At 39.9% G+C, this 16,771-nt stretch overlaps 1 protein-coding gene across 3 annotated transcripts in view; it reads left to right on the forward strand.

Moving 5' to 3' along the window:
* Positions 1 to 16,771, forward strand: part of myom2b (myomesin 2b) — a 33,062-nt gene continuing 16,291 nt past the window's right edge. The window contains exons 1-22 of one of the 3 annotated variants that reach the window (XM_084349024.1): positions 31 to 119; positions 2,867 to 2,970; positions 6,007 to 6,064; positions 6,310 to 6,464; positions 6,709 to 6,795; positions 9,228 to 9,316; positions 9,574 to 9,624; positions 9,748 to 9,912; positions 10,315 to 10,476; positions 10,729 to 10,870; positions 11,645 to 11,844; positions 12,302 to 12,355; positions 12,507 to 12,634; positions 13,266 to 13,449; positions 13,558 to 13,732; positions 13,837 to 13,958; positions 14,112 to 14,299; positions 14,499 to 14,625; positions 14,776 to 14,954; positions 15,893 to 16,007; positions 16,317 to 16,479; positions 16,633 to 16,739. In XM_084349024.1, the coding sequence (XP_084205150.1) occupies positions 2,888 to 2,970; positions 6,007 to 6,064; positions 6,310 to 6,464; positions 6,709 to 6,795; positions 9,228 to 9,316; positions 9,574 to 9,624; positions 9,748 to 9,912; positions 10,315 to 10,476; positions 10,729 to 10,870; positions 11,645 to 11,844; positions 12,302 to 12,355; positions 12,507 to 12,634; positions 13,266 to 13,449; positions 13,558 to 13,732; positions 13,837 to 13,958; positions 14,112 to 14,299; positions 14,499 to 14,625; positions 14,776 to 14,954; positions 15,893 to 16,007; positions 16,317 to 16,479; positions 16,633 to 16,739 (2,734 nt within the window). In that variant the 5' untranslated portion in view covers positions 31 to 119; positions 2,867 to 2,887. Of the gene's footprint in view, positions 120 to 2,866; positions 2,971 to 6,006; positions 6,065 to 6,309; positions 6,465 to 6,708; positions 6,796 to 9,227; positions 9,317 to 9,573; positions 9,625 to 9,747; positions 9,913 to 10,314; positions 10,477 to 10,728; positions 10,871 to 11,644; positions 11,845 to 12,301; positions 12,356 to 12,506; positions 12,635 to 13,265; positions 13,450 to 13,557; positions 13,733 to 13,836; positions 13,959 to 14,111; positions 14,300 to 14,498; positions 14,626 to 14,775; positions 14,955 to 15,892; positions 16,008 to 16,316; positions 16,480 to 16,632; positions 16,740 to 16,771 lie in introns of all 3 variants that reach the window. The other 2 variants (XM_084349025.1, XM_084349026.1) reach the window with 2 other exon arrangements.

Consider the following 16,771-nt stretch of genomic DNA (forward strand, 5'->3'; position numbering starts at 1 on the left):
AGGCAGGTGGGGGTCGGTTTGAGAAGTGTGGTGGTTTTGTTGGCCTGGTACTTGGTCTAGGCTGACTCCCTGTGGATTCAGGCTGACAACCGAAGTCGCTGCAAAGGATATCTCAAGGGGTAAGAAAAACTGCAATTTTATTCTTTTGCTGTTCTATCCCCTCTGTGTCTTCAGCTTGTCTATCTCCTTTTGTTTTCAACCCTAGTGTAGCAGGTGGAATCAGTGGGATGGAGATACAGAGAGCAGATTAGGGCAGGGCCACCTTAGCCAGAGCTGATAATACTTAACTGTGATGAATGATAGGGTGTCTGAATTATGAAGGATGTGCAGCAATTCAGTTGAAATAAATGAGTTTACCATTGCCTGGAGGATAATGGGCGTAATTGCCTCATTTGAGACACGACTGATAGACAGCCTGTTGCTCTGTGTGTTTATCATCGTAAGACTCTAATTGGTTAAATGGACTCCCGCTGGACAGTCAAATTTGGTCGGGACTGTTGCTGGACAAATTGCTGGTGTGCAGTTCTGGGACTCATAATGTGTTGACTGAATTTTAAGTGAACAAATGTACAATGCAAATGAGCCATTATTAATCTGTTGTATTGGCTTTCTCACTAGTTAACACAGCAAGTGTTTTTATCTCAATGGCAACTGTTTATGATCAAGCTGCAAAATTTCAGAGCTTTGTACGGTTATGGCTGAGAGTTTTTAGAGGTCTACTGTTACAGACAGAGAGGCTCAGATGTCACTTGGCAGGCATTTGTGCTGTTACAGTATTGGCCACTGGGCTGTAGGACTGATGGGACTAGAATATGACCTGTCTGCAACGACCATTTGCCTGAGGGCAGTTGAGTTAATGCTTGTTTTCTGAGGAATGGCTTGAAATGTCTGTTGCTTTGATTTCTCAATATTTGCGCTAGAAGCTGCTCTATAAATAAACTGTACCTACTCACAAGGAAGAGTTGGGACATCAGTGCTTTTGGTGGTACAGCTCCGCGACTAGTGCTGCAACAATTGATCAATTAGTTTATTATTATTTTAATGGCCAACTATTTTGATAATCAAATAACTAGTTTTGCTTAAATGTGAATATTTTCTGGCAGGTTTGTACTTTACTCCTCTCTGGCAGTAAACTAAATATCTTTGGGTTGTGGACAAGCCATTTAAGGAAGCCATTTTGGGCTTTGGGAAACACTTTATCACCATTTTCTGACATTTTATAGACCGCACAGCTTGTCGATTAATCGAAAATAATCAACAAAGGAATCGACAATGAAAATAATCATTAGCTGCAGCCCTATTTGTGGCACTGTTGGAAAGGCTTGTTGACTGATCCCTGAGTAAGGTGAAGTGTGTGAACAACAGAACATTTCCTGTGAAGGATTAATATTTTTGGGGCTTTTCTGTTTTACGACATGGAATTCAACATTATTGACTTTAGGGGTCTTGGGTAAGAGGTCAAGGGATTATGTCATCAATCGAATGGCAGTTTTGGGGCATTACATGTGAGTTGGGTGACCCTGACGCTGGGATTAGTGATTCAGAGACATGGAAACGGCAATGTCTTTTGAGGATGGGTAGACAGAGTCGTCTTATGTTGCACCTGACCTTATTTCTGGTCTCTGAAGACTTGGGTGATATAAGGCAATTATGTTTCAACGCCGCTGTGCATGATGCAAGACAAAGTTACGCTCTTGCTTCGGTGTGTGAACTGTAAAATGTATTTATGTCAGACACACAGCTAAAAATAATTTGAAAAGTGAAGGCCATCATTAACATAAAATAAAACACTTCGAATTTTTGTATTTAATAAACGCGTTGCTGTTAAATTATGGACACAGACCAGTTTATAAACTCTCTTCTCTGAGATTTAAACATGCTGATGATGCCCCTTTACTTGACTGTATTTGGTGCAATTAAAGTCTGTGCATTTAACATCTATGACACAAAGAAGATGCATTTTGATGGGTTAGAAACACCACCGAAAGCTTTTTTAAGGTTCTGAGTGGTTCAGTTTTCTTTACTCATTATAGCTATGAGCTAAATGTTTTTGATGACACATTTGAGGAAACCTGACTGTCAATGATACCTTAGTGGCTTTCTTTTTTCTTTCTCTTTTTTGTACCAGTGGTAATATCATCAGTCTTGTATTCATGTTATGTCTCATGTTTTGTAGCTGGTGCAGGTTATGGTATGTGGATAATAGGAACTGATTATGATAAGAGCTGTATTTTTTTCTTTCATGATTAATTCAGTATTTTTTTCATTCACTTGTCTTTAAAGTGGAAAATATTAACGGTCCATCAATGTTGAATACAACTGCTCGTGCTGAATTTGGAGCCGTCAAATTGATGGACAGCCTGTGGTGCAGCTGTACTCTCAGTCACTGTTCATATGCATTTTGTTTATGTATGTGTACACGTGTCTGTGTTGCTGGTGTCTTTAAATCAATATAGTGTCACCTTGTCATTCCTATAGTCGACTGTTGTGTTTGTGTTTGTGTGTGTGTGTGTATTTGGGCGCGTGACAATGTTTCCATGTGTCCAAATTCCTGTAGGGCTTTGTTTTTTTATGGGGGGCGAGGTTGTCAACACAAATATAGAGCCCACTATACTTACTGCACACTGTAACAAAGCACCAAGTCATTTTAAAGAGAAAAACTTTGTTTTTAAAAGCCCCAAACGCTCCTCTGAAGACGACATCTAATTCCTAAGGTCACTTTGATAATCCTTTAGTGTTGGTAGCCCCAAGTGTTTGTGTATGTTGTTGTCACTGTGTTGCTGGTCTGACTTGTAAGCAACGATCTGCTGTACTTTGTTACCATGTCGGCCTGTGTATGTATGTGTGTGTGTTGCTGGTCCAACAGGTCAGTATCTACAGTGTCACCATGTCAGCGTGGATCAAACGTGGCGATTACAACCACGAGTACCACCACAAACAGAGCCGATATGTGGTTAAAGAATACAGCAGGTATATGATACATGTAACAGGCTAATGCTAACGTACGTACTTAGAACTAAAGCATTAACCTAATGATAGTATTGTAACAGTAGTAAGCTTTTTCATCACTAAACCTACAAATTAAAAACCCAGACTAGTTTTGAATAGAAAGGCTAACCTGTTTAACATCAAGCTTACACCAAGACCAAACTAACCCTATGCTAAACATGAAAATAGTTTTCACAAGCATCTTCAAAATCCATATCAGGGCTGAACAAAGCATTCTTTACATTAATCATTATCAAGCCAAATCCAACTTCAGCACACAGTAACTTACTACTTTCTTTCGCCCCCATTGTGCTCTGTTAAAACACTGAAACCTGTCTGCTGTGCACAGAAGTGCGAGTGAGTCAACTGCACAGTTTTAATGGGGGTCTCACAAATTGACACCACACATCAGTGAGCAGGTTCAGAAAAACTGCTCTGGATTTGCATTTCAATTTTGGTATATTTCTGATGCTTAAGAGAAGCTTTCCAAACCTCCGAGCAGCAAGAATCTGATACTGTTGCCTTTTTCCAAAGATAAAACACAAAAAAACACAAGATTTTTCTTGACGAATAACTTAATTTTAACATAACCCTCTCTGGGAACATATATTATGTGGAAAAATAGAAAATGTTTGGTTTTGATTGAATCAAGATTACGTTTTAACTGTAACAAACTGACTGACGTCAATTCTAGATAGTCTAACACCATTGGTACAAAATGTCTTTGCTAACAGATTTTCTGTCACATTTCACAGCAGTTATAGAGTGTTTATGTGTGTGTTTGTTTATGTGTGTGTGAATTATGAGGAGTACCAACAGGTATTCTTGCTGCTGTGTTTCATGTCTTTAATCACCATTTAAAAACCTTATTCTTGCTGCTGCTTATTTTGTCTCGCCTCTCTCTTTTTTTTTGCTAATAAGCTGCTAACCAGCGCACCATTTTAACAAGGTGTTGACTTATTTTTACTCATGTAGTGGTAGTGTTTCTACTCATATAGAGCTTATTTACCTGAACAATTTCCTTCTTTTCTATTTCAACCTCAAGTAAGTATGAAGCTTGTCTTTGTGTAATTACCCTCCACAAACTGACTGATTTGCCAATCGTGTGCTCAAAATTATCATGGCTCAGTGTACTACAAAACAACTCCAGGCTTTTCCACAGGTTTACCCACTCTAGAGAATCTAAAGAGCAGCACACTGAAATGTGCACCTTACTTATTTCACCAATTACCCACAGATCCCACAGGCTTTGTAAATGGTCGTCCCAAGACAGTTATTGGTCAAGGATGGTCTCATCATCATCCCTTAATATGCAACCCAGCCCCCTCCTGCCTCAGTGTCATCACAGTGGTCCCTACACCAACTGCTTCGTCTGTCACTGCCAGATTTTCAGGATTGCTCCAACTCTCTGGACGGCAGGACACTCCCCTCAATTTTCCAGTGGCAGGGGTGGAACAATTCAGGCCTGATGGCTTTCTGGACTGCAGTGATGAAAGACTCAGAGCTTTCCAGTGCCGGCTGTGTCTCTGCTGCTGGCAATCTTCGGCACTCAGGCCACAGGCCTGTTGCCAGTTCTGAGGCAGCCTCTCATGGGTTGGACCTTTAGTGGCATAGAGTCTGCTGAATATGGAATTTGGCTCAAGGATTTTATGCAAAGATATTGTGTATGGCAATTAAAAACAGGGCGAATGTTGTGATTAATCATTGTTAGTCATGATGGTTCCTGACAAAAATGGACACAACAATTGACTCAGACACAACAATGCCCTCTGTAGTGCAAATCTTCCAGAGGGCAAAGACGACCATGTCTGAAACACAGATGTAGAACAGTAAGGTGAAATCCTGCAATGCAGCGTTGTACAGCAGCCTGTCTTTGCAGTGCTCAAGCCTCTCTAATGTCAACCATGTGAGCCCACTTAGATAGATAGATCCACGTTTCACAGTTCTGATCTGACTTTGATACTGCAAGTTAGCTATCTGCCTGATGCTGTTCTGTGTTTCAAGACTGCAATATCTCTAAACTAAGGACATGCTGAGTTACTAGTTGCCTCAGCTGCAGACAATATCATGTAACAGTATAGGTAGTTCATGATCAAGTGCGAGCTCTGCCTGTGTGTCCAACTAATAGATTTCTGGGAGACAAAAAAGGTGGAAACTGGTTATATTTGTATCACTGTTTTATTGATAATACATTAATTACATTTTGCTACAATTCTTTTGGCTATTAGCGTAAAATTGCATTATTACATATTTCTAATTCATAAAAACATCAAACTTATAGAATCTGGATCTGTACGTGGATCGGTGACATCAGATATCGGATTGAGTGAATTGCGTCAGTATCGGAACATGATACTGATATCAGATCTGCCCCAACTCTAATTAAAGCATGGGGCTGTACTTCCTTATGTTTTTAATGCCTGTCCGAAGGAAAAAACCTGTGAGAAAATGTACAACTAAATAAGTTCTGCTCGTAGTAATCCTAATACAGTAATCACAGAAATTACCTCTAAACTTGTAAACTTACAACAGCCCATGTTCCAGCAAGTACTAGGAGGGATTGGTGGATCAGTCCTGATTGCCTTTACTGATGATGTCACATTTCAGCGTGCTGCTCAGCAGAGAAAAATGAGCTGGCCTGCAGAGCTTGCTAGCGGCCTCTGCCTTTGCTCATAGAACTAAGGTCGTGATAGATAACCTTTATTTTTTATCTTTTCAGAGAGTTTTCAGATAATTGCATACAGCCTGTTGCAGTCTTCACACATACTGTAGAGTTTTTGTTGTTTCCAAAACACTGCTACTTACTGTAAATGTTATTTTTCTTGAAAGCATCCTTAAATGAGGCTAATGTCACACTTACAGTATCTACATACTAGCAGGTACATGTTCCAAAATCACATCTAATAATACATATAATTGTAATTTATAATCAAAATCACATATAATTTACTCAATTCTCGGCCTGTTGAAAACCTTGTTTTCCTGAAGCCGCTGAACTGACTCAGTTTTTGTCTTTAGCTCTGAGGTGATGGAGGAAAGATATGAGCACAAAACACGCATGCACGTGGAGGAAATGGTAAGAATCTGTGAAGTTTGTCCATCCAGACGTTTGTCTATCCATCCAGACTAAACGTTGGATGAATATTGTGTTTCATGTTGTGTGTCATTTACAGTTGACCTTTAGAAATGTTAATGTTCATGACAATTGTTATAATGTGCTATAGTAATAGGGCAATCAGGTAACACAGAGACGTGTGGGAGAGAGAAGTGAATATTATTCATTTTTCAAATATTTATTGGCATTCCTGTTTCTCTACCTAGTTGAAGGCGAAGATGCTGGACAAGTATGTGCGTGAGGGGCCGATGATCAGGGGACCAAAGTTCCTAGCAAGAGTCAGATCCCACACCGTGTATGAAAATACTCCTGTCAAACTCATCTGCACTGTTGATGGCTTCCCCATGCCCATTGTAAAATGGTAAGGGAGGTCTAAATCATGGAAATCCAATACTAAAACTGATTAAATGTATCAATCAAAAGCTGGCTGTTTAACACTTTTTTGATAGATTGGCCTATCATCTCTTCTTTTCTTTCTTTTAGATATGAAAGTAACATGATAACAGATTTTAGTATCGGTGTAAACTAATGTTTTGCTAACAATGTCATTTATTAAGGTTCCAAAAGTCTTGATGCTTGTGAGCTGTAATTTTCATATGTTTTAGGTATAAAGATGACGTGATCCTGAATGTGTCCTCTGGAAAGTACGTCGTTGAATCTAAAGGTGGAATCCACTCTCTGGAGATCCCAAGGTATGGCAAGTCAGAGAACACAGACTTTACAATGATTGCGTGTGTTTTACTACTCGATAAGCTGGTTTTCATATTAAAAGGGACAACGCACAACAACACATATTTACTCATAAAGGTCAGTGTATTTTTTACAGTTTTAGAACGACCCTGCTTCTGAAAAAACACGTCTTATGTCTTCTGGAGGGAGCCTTGTAAAGTTCAAACTACAGTATTTAACATGCCACCCGCATTATAAAATGCAGATATGGAGTTTAAAACATGAGGGTGTTAAACAGGCAGAAAAATGTCAAATGAGATGCTGTTGAGCTCCATTATGCAAATTCTAGGTCTCGATCCGTCACAACGTCAGGTTATCTTTTTTTTATTTTCCCAACTTTAAGTGTCAGAATAAATTACTAGAGTAACCCCTAATTGTACCTTGCTTTTTGCTATGCATGCAGAAGCTCGTGAGGTACATGAAACAGTAGTAATAAAAGAGAATAAAAAGGCTACAAGCTGATGTAAACAATGTAGGTGTCTAAATACGTAAAACAGGTTTTCCAAGCGGCTAATATGTTGAGAAGTATATTTCATATGTTCGTTAGGCTTTAAGGACATAATTAATTGTCCATTTATTGGGTGTGTGATTCATGACTCTTGCCCACTTGGGCCACTGACTGGCTAATCATCTATCCCAAGACTACCTCTTGAACCATGAGAAAATCTGCCTCCAGAGTCTCATCAGGATCACCGCACAGATTCACAGAGGTAGTAATGACGTCAGAGTCAGCTGACTGACTGTGTGGGGAGGCTGTTTGAGTACAGATATGTGGGGAGGGGAGGGGGGCATCTAGCCCTCTCCCTCCAGTCTTAGGAAGCTCAGCTGTTCGACTGCTGACCTCAGTGCTACGTGATACTCCAGGATTCTTTAAGTCATCACTCTCCGCTCGGATCCAGTCACCTTTAGCTCCTTCTGTCTGTTACATACACACAGATAAGCCAACGGCCATTACTCCGTAATACTCCCATCATCTTCCTGAGTGAACTTAAACTCACAAGACCTTGACATAGATTACCCTTTACATAGAAGGTTGTGTGTTTTCTGTGAAAAAAAACATGCAGAATGGTCAAAAAGACAGCTACCATGAAGCGCTTGGGATAGTTTTAAAAATAGGCTGGAAGACCGTAGAGGAGAAATCTCTTTTGAATTGCAAATTACAAGCAGCCTGTCATAAGTTTAAGCCAGGCTCATGACAGACAGACGAAATGCAGAATCCCTACCAACCTCTCAATCCTTGATCCTTACACCACAGTATTCATGTAGACCCCCCACACACACACATTTGCAGCAGTGCAAACAATTCTGTGCATTTGAAGGATTTACTGAATGCTATTATGATCCAAAAAACATTTGCTGCTCTCCCTCAACTCCCCGCACTCTGCATGGGCTGAAATTCCCATGTTAGATGATACTGCTGTAATTTGAGGTTTCTGTAAAGTTGGTGAGAAGAGCATCAGGGTGGGAGAGCGATACAGAGAGGAACAGACTGAGGGATAAAGAGTGAATGATACAAGTAAGAGGTTAAACTCAGAGGTTGATGTTAGTCTTTAAGTCATGAAGCCCTCTTCTGCCTCAAAGCATTTCTCTTGATATCTCTCTAACAGGCACCTTAGCCAGTAAATGCAGTTTTCTTGGCTCGCACCATCTGACAACAGATTTGTCTAGATCAGAAGCTTTTGCAACTTGTTTGCTTGGTGCTTTCTTATCAGGTTGTCAAATATTTGTGGCAGTATGGCTCTAGTGGGAACAAAAGCAGCAACATCTCATGGATATATAATTTAGAGGAAGCCTGACAATCACAAGAGAAACAGAAGGCGATGCATCATGTTGCATCCTGCAACTTGATCACGCCACGTATTTTACTGCAACAGATTTGGTTGTAAAATAATATTTTCTGTGAAATTTAACCAGTTCTGAAAGAAAATTACTGTAATCTATTCACAAAGTGTATATTACAACTTTAAAGCACTCTCTCAAAGTATTATGTCTAAAGCCAAGTCAGAGCATTACTTAATCTGTCTTATCAGGCCGCTGATTTTCTCTCGCAGCAAGATGCAATCATGTGGGAAATTATTGCTTATTTGGTGCATTAGTTTCATACACCTTGTAAAGATTACTTCAGCGGAGCAGATCTTTGTGGACACACGGTGCGTCTGGTATGTAGACATTTCCCATGTTTTATAGGTGTCTGTAAACATAACTAAAGACTCACACAAACATCCAAGGCTTGATATCAGGGTGAGGAAGAAACTCGCTAAGATAAAAACCCCACTTTGTGGTTTTATTTACACATCCGAAGGCTGTTTTAAGAAATCTTTTGGTTTATACAATAATAGTATGTGAGTATGTGATTAAAGGAATGCTTAACTTGTGTTTTATTGTGTTTTTATAGATGCACGACTGATGATACCGCCCAGTACACTGTTGTGGCTGGTAACAACCATGGACAGGTGTCTTGTCAGGCCTCCATTGTGGTCAAGAGTAAGTCCCTATATCCGATTGTCTAGTATGTTGTAGTATAGTTTTTATAGATCTGTGGAATCTATAAGTCTTGAAAAATTATAGTTATCGCTGTTCAGGTAACAATAACTGGATTTTCACAAAATAACTTTGTCATTAAATTTAGCTGAGGCACTTTCGTGTGTGTTGGTCTCTTACTTTCTAAGCGGTTATTTTTTCACAAATGCCTGCTGCTAATAATGGTTATCTTTTGGTATGTTTTTTTTTTAATCATGTAGGGTTCAGGATGGAGGATGAGTCCTGTCCTTATGCATGGTTGCCTTTCACAGGTGAGCATCATAAATATGTCCAGAAACTACACTATCAGTACCACTGCCAGGATATAACAGGTCTCTTTTTTCTCGTATTCCCATCTCCCTCTCATTCATTCTTCCTTTTCTCCATTCTCTCAGCTGCTATGCTTCCCAAGATCCATTACACTAAAATCATCATCACTTTTCTGGAGAAGTTTGGGCCGGTGTTTTCTTCAGAGGGAGGATCTGCCAGTCTGACTGCTACCATGAACCTGGAACCCAACCTGGCCAACCTGCAGCCTGAGGCACAGTGGTACAGAGATGGTAATTGTTATAAAGTAGCATTTTATGACTAAGTAATTACACTGTAATTGCTGGTAATAAATACTCCCTGCCGTGGCGACTACCAGACCCAATCTAGTCTACATGCAGCCAGAGGCACAGTAGTGGAAAAATGGGAACATGTTACGGACACTATTTTTATTACTAATTACTTATAGAGAAAGTAGCTACATAGACTCTAGCGATATGACCCCAGTTCATGAGTAGTTTAATTTGCTGAGTGTGTGTACAGTATGTAGACATTACATAAAGGTGCCACGTGGTATAAAAGCAAATCAAATCATGTATAATTTATAGAAATATATTGCTTCAGCAGTTTACAGTGGAGGTTTGTAGGGATTATGCAGGGAATTGAATGAATTCAGGATCCTGTCTCTCTTCCAGACGAGCGCCTGTTTGAGTCTAAATGGGTGAAGATTGAGACTGGCAGAGGAGTCTCCACCTTGACTATTCCCAACCTCTTCAAAGACGATGAAGGCCTCTACACACTACGCATGGTCACTAAAGGAGGCACCGCAGAACACAGTGCTTTTGTTTCTGTCGCAGGTGACGTGCTGGATCATTAGACAGTCCCTCAGACTATAGGAAGGAATGAGACTGGAAAGTTTGGTGTACTGTATGTAAGTGCTAATGAAATTGAGATTTCTCAGAGTACGAGAAAAAAACACATATTGAGAAAACGGCCCTTAAAGAAAGGCATTGTAAATTCCATAAATCTTAAGACAAGGACTCTGATACTATGGTTATTTAATTATTACTTGCATTTTTTAACATGTCACTGTGTCACTTCCTGTGTAGATGGTCCTCCCCCAGTCGTCAAGGCACCTGGTGCTCCTATGGACATCAAGATCCACGATGCCAATAGAGACTATGTCATTGTGTCATGGAAGCCCCCAAATACCACCACAGAAGGACCAATCCTGGGATACTTTGTGGACAAGTAGGAGTTACTGATATAAACACCATAAATAACTAAACTGACCAACATAAAAACAAACTGTAAGTCATCACATAGAGTTTGTTTGGTTTGGGGTTTTTTGTCTTTTAGGCACAGGGAGTCCTTCCTTTGACTTTATACTGAAATATTTTAATGTACTTGTTAGTGTACTATACTCCATTCATTTTATTATTGACCCCTTCTGTACAACACAACCTTAAATACTCTTAGAGTGTAAACCAAGTATCTTTTGCAAGCAATCACTGTGTCTATATTTTTTTAATGCAGCTAACTCTTACACTTTTGCAGAGCACCATAATAGACAAAGATGATCACTGTGAAGCTAACTTTAATTGATGCACCTGTTACTTTTACAATGGACAATCCACTCTATTCTAATACACAGCCCAAAATTGATTACTATAATAATTTCATCTGTATTACTGCCCGTGTTCCTCCATTATTCTTGTGCTGTCAGGTAGATTAATTGCTGTAATCGAGTTGCACCAACTTTTATGTCCCGGCCTTGTAAAAATGTCCTCTGCAAATTGAACCTCCACTACATCAGAACTTTACTCTCGTCAATAATAAAATTTGTTGTAACAACTTGCGATGACATAATGATGGTGGCTTCTTGTATATGGTTCTGATTTAGGCAGAGGCTTTAACAACATGATACCCGTCAAGATAATCTATATTTTGTTAATCTGAACCTGTGTATATAAAATGTAACTTTCCTAACACCACTTCCTGTCTCTTTTGCTGTTCATTTTGTAGATGTGAGGTTGGAACTGAAAACTGGGCCCAATGCAATGATCACCCCATTAAAATCTGTAAATACCCAGTGTCTGGGCTGTTTGAAGGACACTCCTACTACTTCAGAGTCAGAGCAGTCAACTCGCACGGAATCAGCAAACCATCCCGCATGTCTGATCCTATCGCTGCGCTGGACCCCACTGAGTTTGAGAAGCTCCATGGTGGGTTTAACTGGATTAGTACAGAGAAATGTCATCTCTGCCTTTTATATTACACCATTTGAAGACTTGAGGAAATGTGTTCTCTGACGTACCAAATGTTGCTGCTGTTTTGGTATGTTACAGATGGAATCTAAATAAATAATTTGTTTGGTTTCATACAGTTTAGGTCAAATCATTGAGATATAGAGGAAGTTAAAAAAAATGCATATTGGACTAAAATTCATGCTTGAATGATGCCTTTTCTTGGTCAGTGCATTTAATAAAATGACTTGTCCTCCTGTCACCATTGATCAAAATTCCACATGAATTGATTAGATAATGTGATGAACAGTAAGATTTGCATCCCAATGTGCTGTTTGATGCATTTCAAACAATTTTTCCAAGCGAGCGATAGATAAAGTCCCGTTACCTCAACATAAAGCAGATTGGTGATCATGTTGTTTTTTTCTTCCTGCAGCCAAAAAACTTGGAGGAAAACTAAACATTGTGTCTTACCATGACGAAGTGGAAGGTGAGAGTTTTCTAAAATGAAAACATTTCAATATCCTTCTACGATGTCCTTCCGGTGAATTAATGTAAAGCCAGAGGACAATGGTAGATGTCTCGCAGTGCAAGTGTTAATATATACTTAATCATGTATGTGTGTGTGTGTTTCTGTGCAGCTGAAGGAAAACCTCCGGGTTCTCCATCAGGAATCAGTGTCTCAGAAATAGACAGGACATATGTTGTTCTGAGCTGGAAAGCCCCAGCATATTCCAGCAAGGCTCCCATGTGGTACTTCATAGAAAAGGTAACAAACAATTTTGTACTTTTACCAGTGCTGTTTTGTGTACTACACTGTATATACTACTTGAACGTATACCTTATCAGTGTAAGAATGCATGTTCTTCAGTGTTTTATTATCCGAAAGTCATACTTCAGTAAAAGTTAAGATATTGTGTTTAAATATTCAGTCATCAGTAGTTGAGTAAAAACCTTAAAGTATCTGATTTCAAATGTAGTACGTAGAAGTAAATTATACATGTATTTACATGTTTGTATGTACTGTATACTATGGATTCACTGATTATTGTCGACTCATGTCAAACTGGCTAATTATTGGATCCTGTATTCAGTATTTTTCAGATTTTTTTCCCCCTAAATGTATCAAATAAGTGTAGTGGAGTAAAAAGTACAACATTTTCCTCCAAGATGTAATGCTATGCTACACTATATTTGGTCCAACAATCTGACTTTCTTTTCTAAAATCAACTTACGTGTTATATGCTGGAACAAGCCCAAAGCTGACTGAATTTAATTGTTAATAAAGCTGAGAGACTGATATCAAGCAAACTTCTCATCACCATTCAGGATACAATGCTCTCTCTCTCTCTCTCTCTCTCTCTCTCTCTCTCTCTCTCTCTCTCTCTCTCGCCCCACAGTGCCTGGTAGAAAGTGGTGCGTGGCAGCGTGTTAACACTCAGGTCCCCATTCGGTCTCCCCGTTATGCTGTCTTTGACCTGGCAGAGGGCAAACACTATCAGTTCAGAGTTTTGTCTGCCAATATCCATGGAAACAGTGAGCCATCAGAGCCAAGTGCAACTATTGAGACTCTGCAACTCAAAGGTCTTTTTATGTCTTCACAGTGTAACGCACATCTATTTTCTACACCAGTGGAATGAATCTACACTGACGCTGCCGCTGTGTCTATGATTGTCTGTGAAATGTCTTCAGGTGTGCCATCTGCACCCGGTCAGGTGATTGCCACCAGGGAAACAGACACCTCTGTCCTCATCCAGTGGGCTCCACCAAAGGAACCAAACAATCTGATTGGCTACTACATTGATCAGTGTGTGAAAGGGTCCAAGGACTGGGAATCGGCCAATCACAAACCTCGCAAGAACACCAAGTATGTTTTCAACCCATCAACGACCGACTGTATTGTGCAGAAATGTTTCTTTGTTTGATTCTTTGATTACTGACTGATTACTGTGTGTCGGTTTGTTTCTGCAGGTTTGTGGTTAGCGGTCTGACCAAAGGAGAAACCTACGTGTTCCGTGTCCAGGCTATCAATGAGATAGGTCTTAGCGATGAATCCCAGGAGTCCTCACCTCTGACTGTCAAGGCTGCCCTCAGTCAGTATATTATATTTTTTGGTCATTCTGATTAATGATGACGATGATAATGATGATAATCAGCTTTTAAAAATCTCGCTGCCGGACTGTGACGACTATTTTAAATGATTGTTGTATTATTATACATTTTAAAATTCAACACTGCCTTTTTAGCTCATCCCTCTGCTCCTTACGACATCGGGTTGCTGAGCTGTGACGGACATTCAATGGTTCTGAACTGGAAGAAACCTCTTCACTCTGGAGGATCAAAGATCAAGGAGTACTATGTGGACAAAAGACGCAGCGGAGCAACCATGTGGAGGGAGATTCACATCCCACCAATCTCTGAAAGACTTTATAAGGTACAATAATGTCTGTTGTTACCTTATTTCCTTATTTTTTAACATATTAATTGAATACAAGCACTTAAGTCAGGTATCTTTGTTTTAAAAATGGTTTGATTTGGTTTTCCACATTCTAAGGAAAATATCTGGGTCAGTCAGTGTTATTTATCCGTTTGTGTGTGGCATATTAGTAACCATGATAACATTTCACTGACAGGTGGAGGGCTTGACAGAGGGAGCAGTCTATCAGTTCCAGGCGTATGCAGCCAATCTGGCTGGCCTCGGACCAGCCTCCAAACATTCAGCTGACTTCACCTGTGAGGCCTGGACCATGCCGGAGCCTGGTTAGTAAACGTCATCCTCTGACTAATTCATGACACACGAAACATGAAACCAAAATACCTCGATAATAATCAGCAGGACGAGAGTTAATGTCGTCATTGAAATGTCCACACATGTACAAAAGTGTCTCCCTTGCTATGTGTGTCCTTTAGGCCCTGCCTTTAATCTGACCTTCACTGAAGTGAGAGATAACTCAGTGGTGGTTGAGTGGCAGAAGCCTGTCTACCATGGTTCTGGACCAATCACAGGCTATCATGTTGAGTACGCTAAGAAGGGCACTTCTGAGTGGACCACGGCCAATCAAACAGCTGTCAGTCACCGCTTCCACAAGGTGAGAGCATCTTTAACATGGTTTATGTTTCAGTATGATTATTTCTCTGAAATCCTTCCATTTATTACCTGGATACACTGCAGTTTGACATAAAAATCACAAATTAGTTGATCGTGGATTAAATGATAATCAATCTATTCCACAGTTTTGATTTTTTGAGCAAACAAAGCCAACAGTTCTCTGGTTCCAACTTCCTGACTTACGATTTCTTTTTGTCTTTCATGACAGTACACTTCATATTTTTAGGTTTTGTCCTGTTGGTCAGCCAAAATATTTTTGTGGAGAAACAGGATGCTGGCACCTGTTTGCTATAATTTTCAAATGACACATACATTACTCTTGTGAGGTATTCATCCTTCTGTACAGTGCAGTGATACACTTAAACTGTGCAATGCTGACACCTAGTGGATAAAGGAAACAGTTACCGGGTTAAATAGTACAAAAAAAAGATAAGAAGCTAAATGGATGTGCTTGATTTTACAATGAAAAGTAGCTTTTACATGATTAATCTCATTTGGTCAGTCAACAAATCAACATTATATGGTTTTGATTACTCTGTAATGCCATTAATATTTAGTGGCCTAATAAAACATGGGTTGCAAAACAGTACAGTTTAATTATGAGTGATTAAATTTGATTAATGAATTTGTCACCAAAAATCTAAAATAAAATAATTGGTCTGGATGCTGGTATATGGCAATACATCCTGCATTTATCAGCTGCAGAAGCTGCTGGATCTCAGAATTTACTGCTGCTGTCACTGTCTCATAACTTTTCTCAGAAACTGGACCATCTGGAACAGTTTCTGATGTTGTGGAAAAACACATTGCAGCAAAGTTAATCTGACAGTCACTTTATCTAGCAAATTTGCCCTAATTTATGATTAACACCAGTGTATCATCCCTTCACTAACACTAGGTTGTCTCCTTGCTTCATAGGTAACAGATCTGGAGATGGGCACTAGCTACTTGTTCAGAGTGCGTGCGGCCAACGCTTCAGGAGTGGGTATGGCCTCAATGGCCTCTGACCCTGTGACTGCCAAGGCTGCGGCAGGTAACGTTTATTCATAGACAGCAGGATTGTTTCCAAATGTGTGTCATCTTGACCATTTTCCATCTGGCATCGTCAAGTTTGTCTTTGAAAACACACAACATAGTGAACACATGGCTTTGCCAAGCTGGAATGATGCACTCTTTTTCAAAGAGCTGGAGGCAAGATCAAAGTGGGGAATGGAGCGACAAATATGATAAAATCCCACTGAAATATAAAAGTCTATGGACTATATTCCTTCTGTGTTTTTTGGAGACTGAAATGTGTGCAGTTTAAAAATTTTAACTCCTCTCGTCTCTTTGTGTATTCAAGGTTCTCAGGAGGTGTCCTGTGCCGTGGATGAGAAGTCAGGCGACATTGTTCTGTCATTCGAGTCCTGCCAAATAAACGAGGGCTCTCACTTCATCTGGAAGAAAGACTATAAAGAAATCACCGATTTCTCCAAGGGCGTTGTGATTAAGACTGAAGGCAGCACGTAAGAACACACACACAGACGCAGTCACACAAATACAGTATTTATGCGTACACATGATACACAAACACAAACAGCTGGATAGCATAAAAAATGCATTTCGAGATCTTAAATGTGCATCGTCCCCGTATCTGTCTGTCTGTGTCTGCATCCTAGTTCTAAGATGATCTTTACGAGTGCAGACAAAGAAGACTTTGGGACGTACTCTGTTTCTGTCACCAACACAGAGGGAGTCTCATCCAGCCATACAATCACTGCTGAAGGTATGACGCCGCCTCTTGCTGTGTAAGAGTGG

The sequence above is a fragment of the Pagrus pagrus genome, assembly GCF_965226575.1.
Source record: "Pagrus pagrus genome assembly, chromosome: 1".
NCBI classification, from domain to species: domain Eukaryota; kingdom Metazoa; phylum Chordata; class Actinopteri; order Spariformes; family Sparidae; genus Pagrus; species Pagrus pagrus.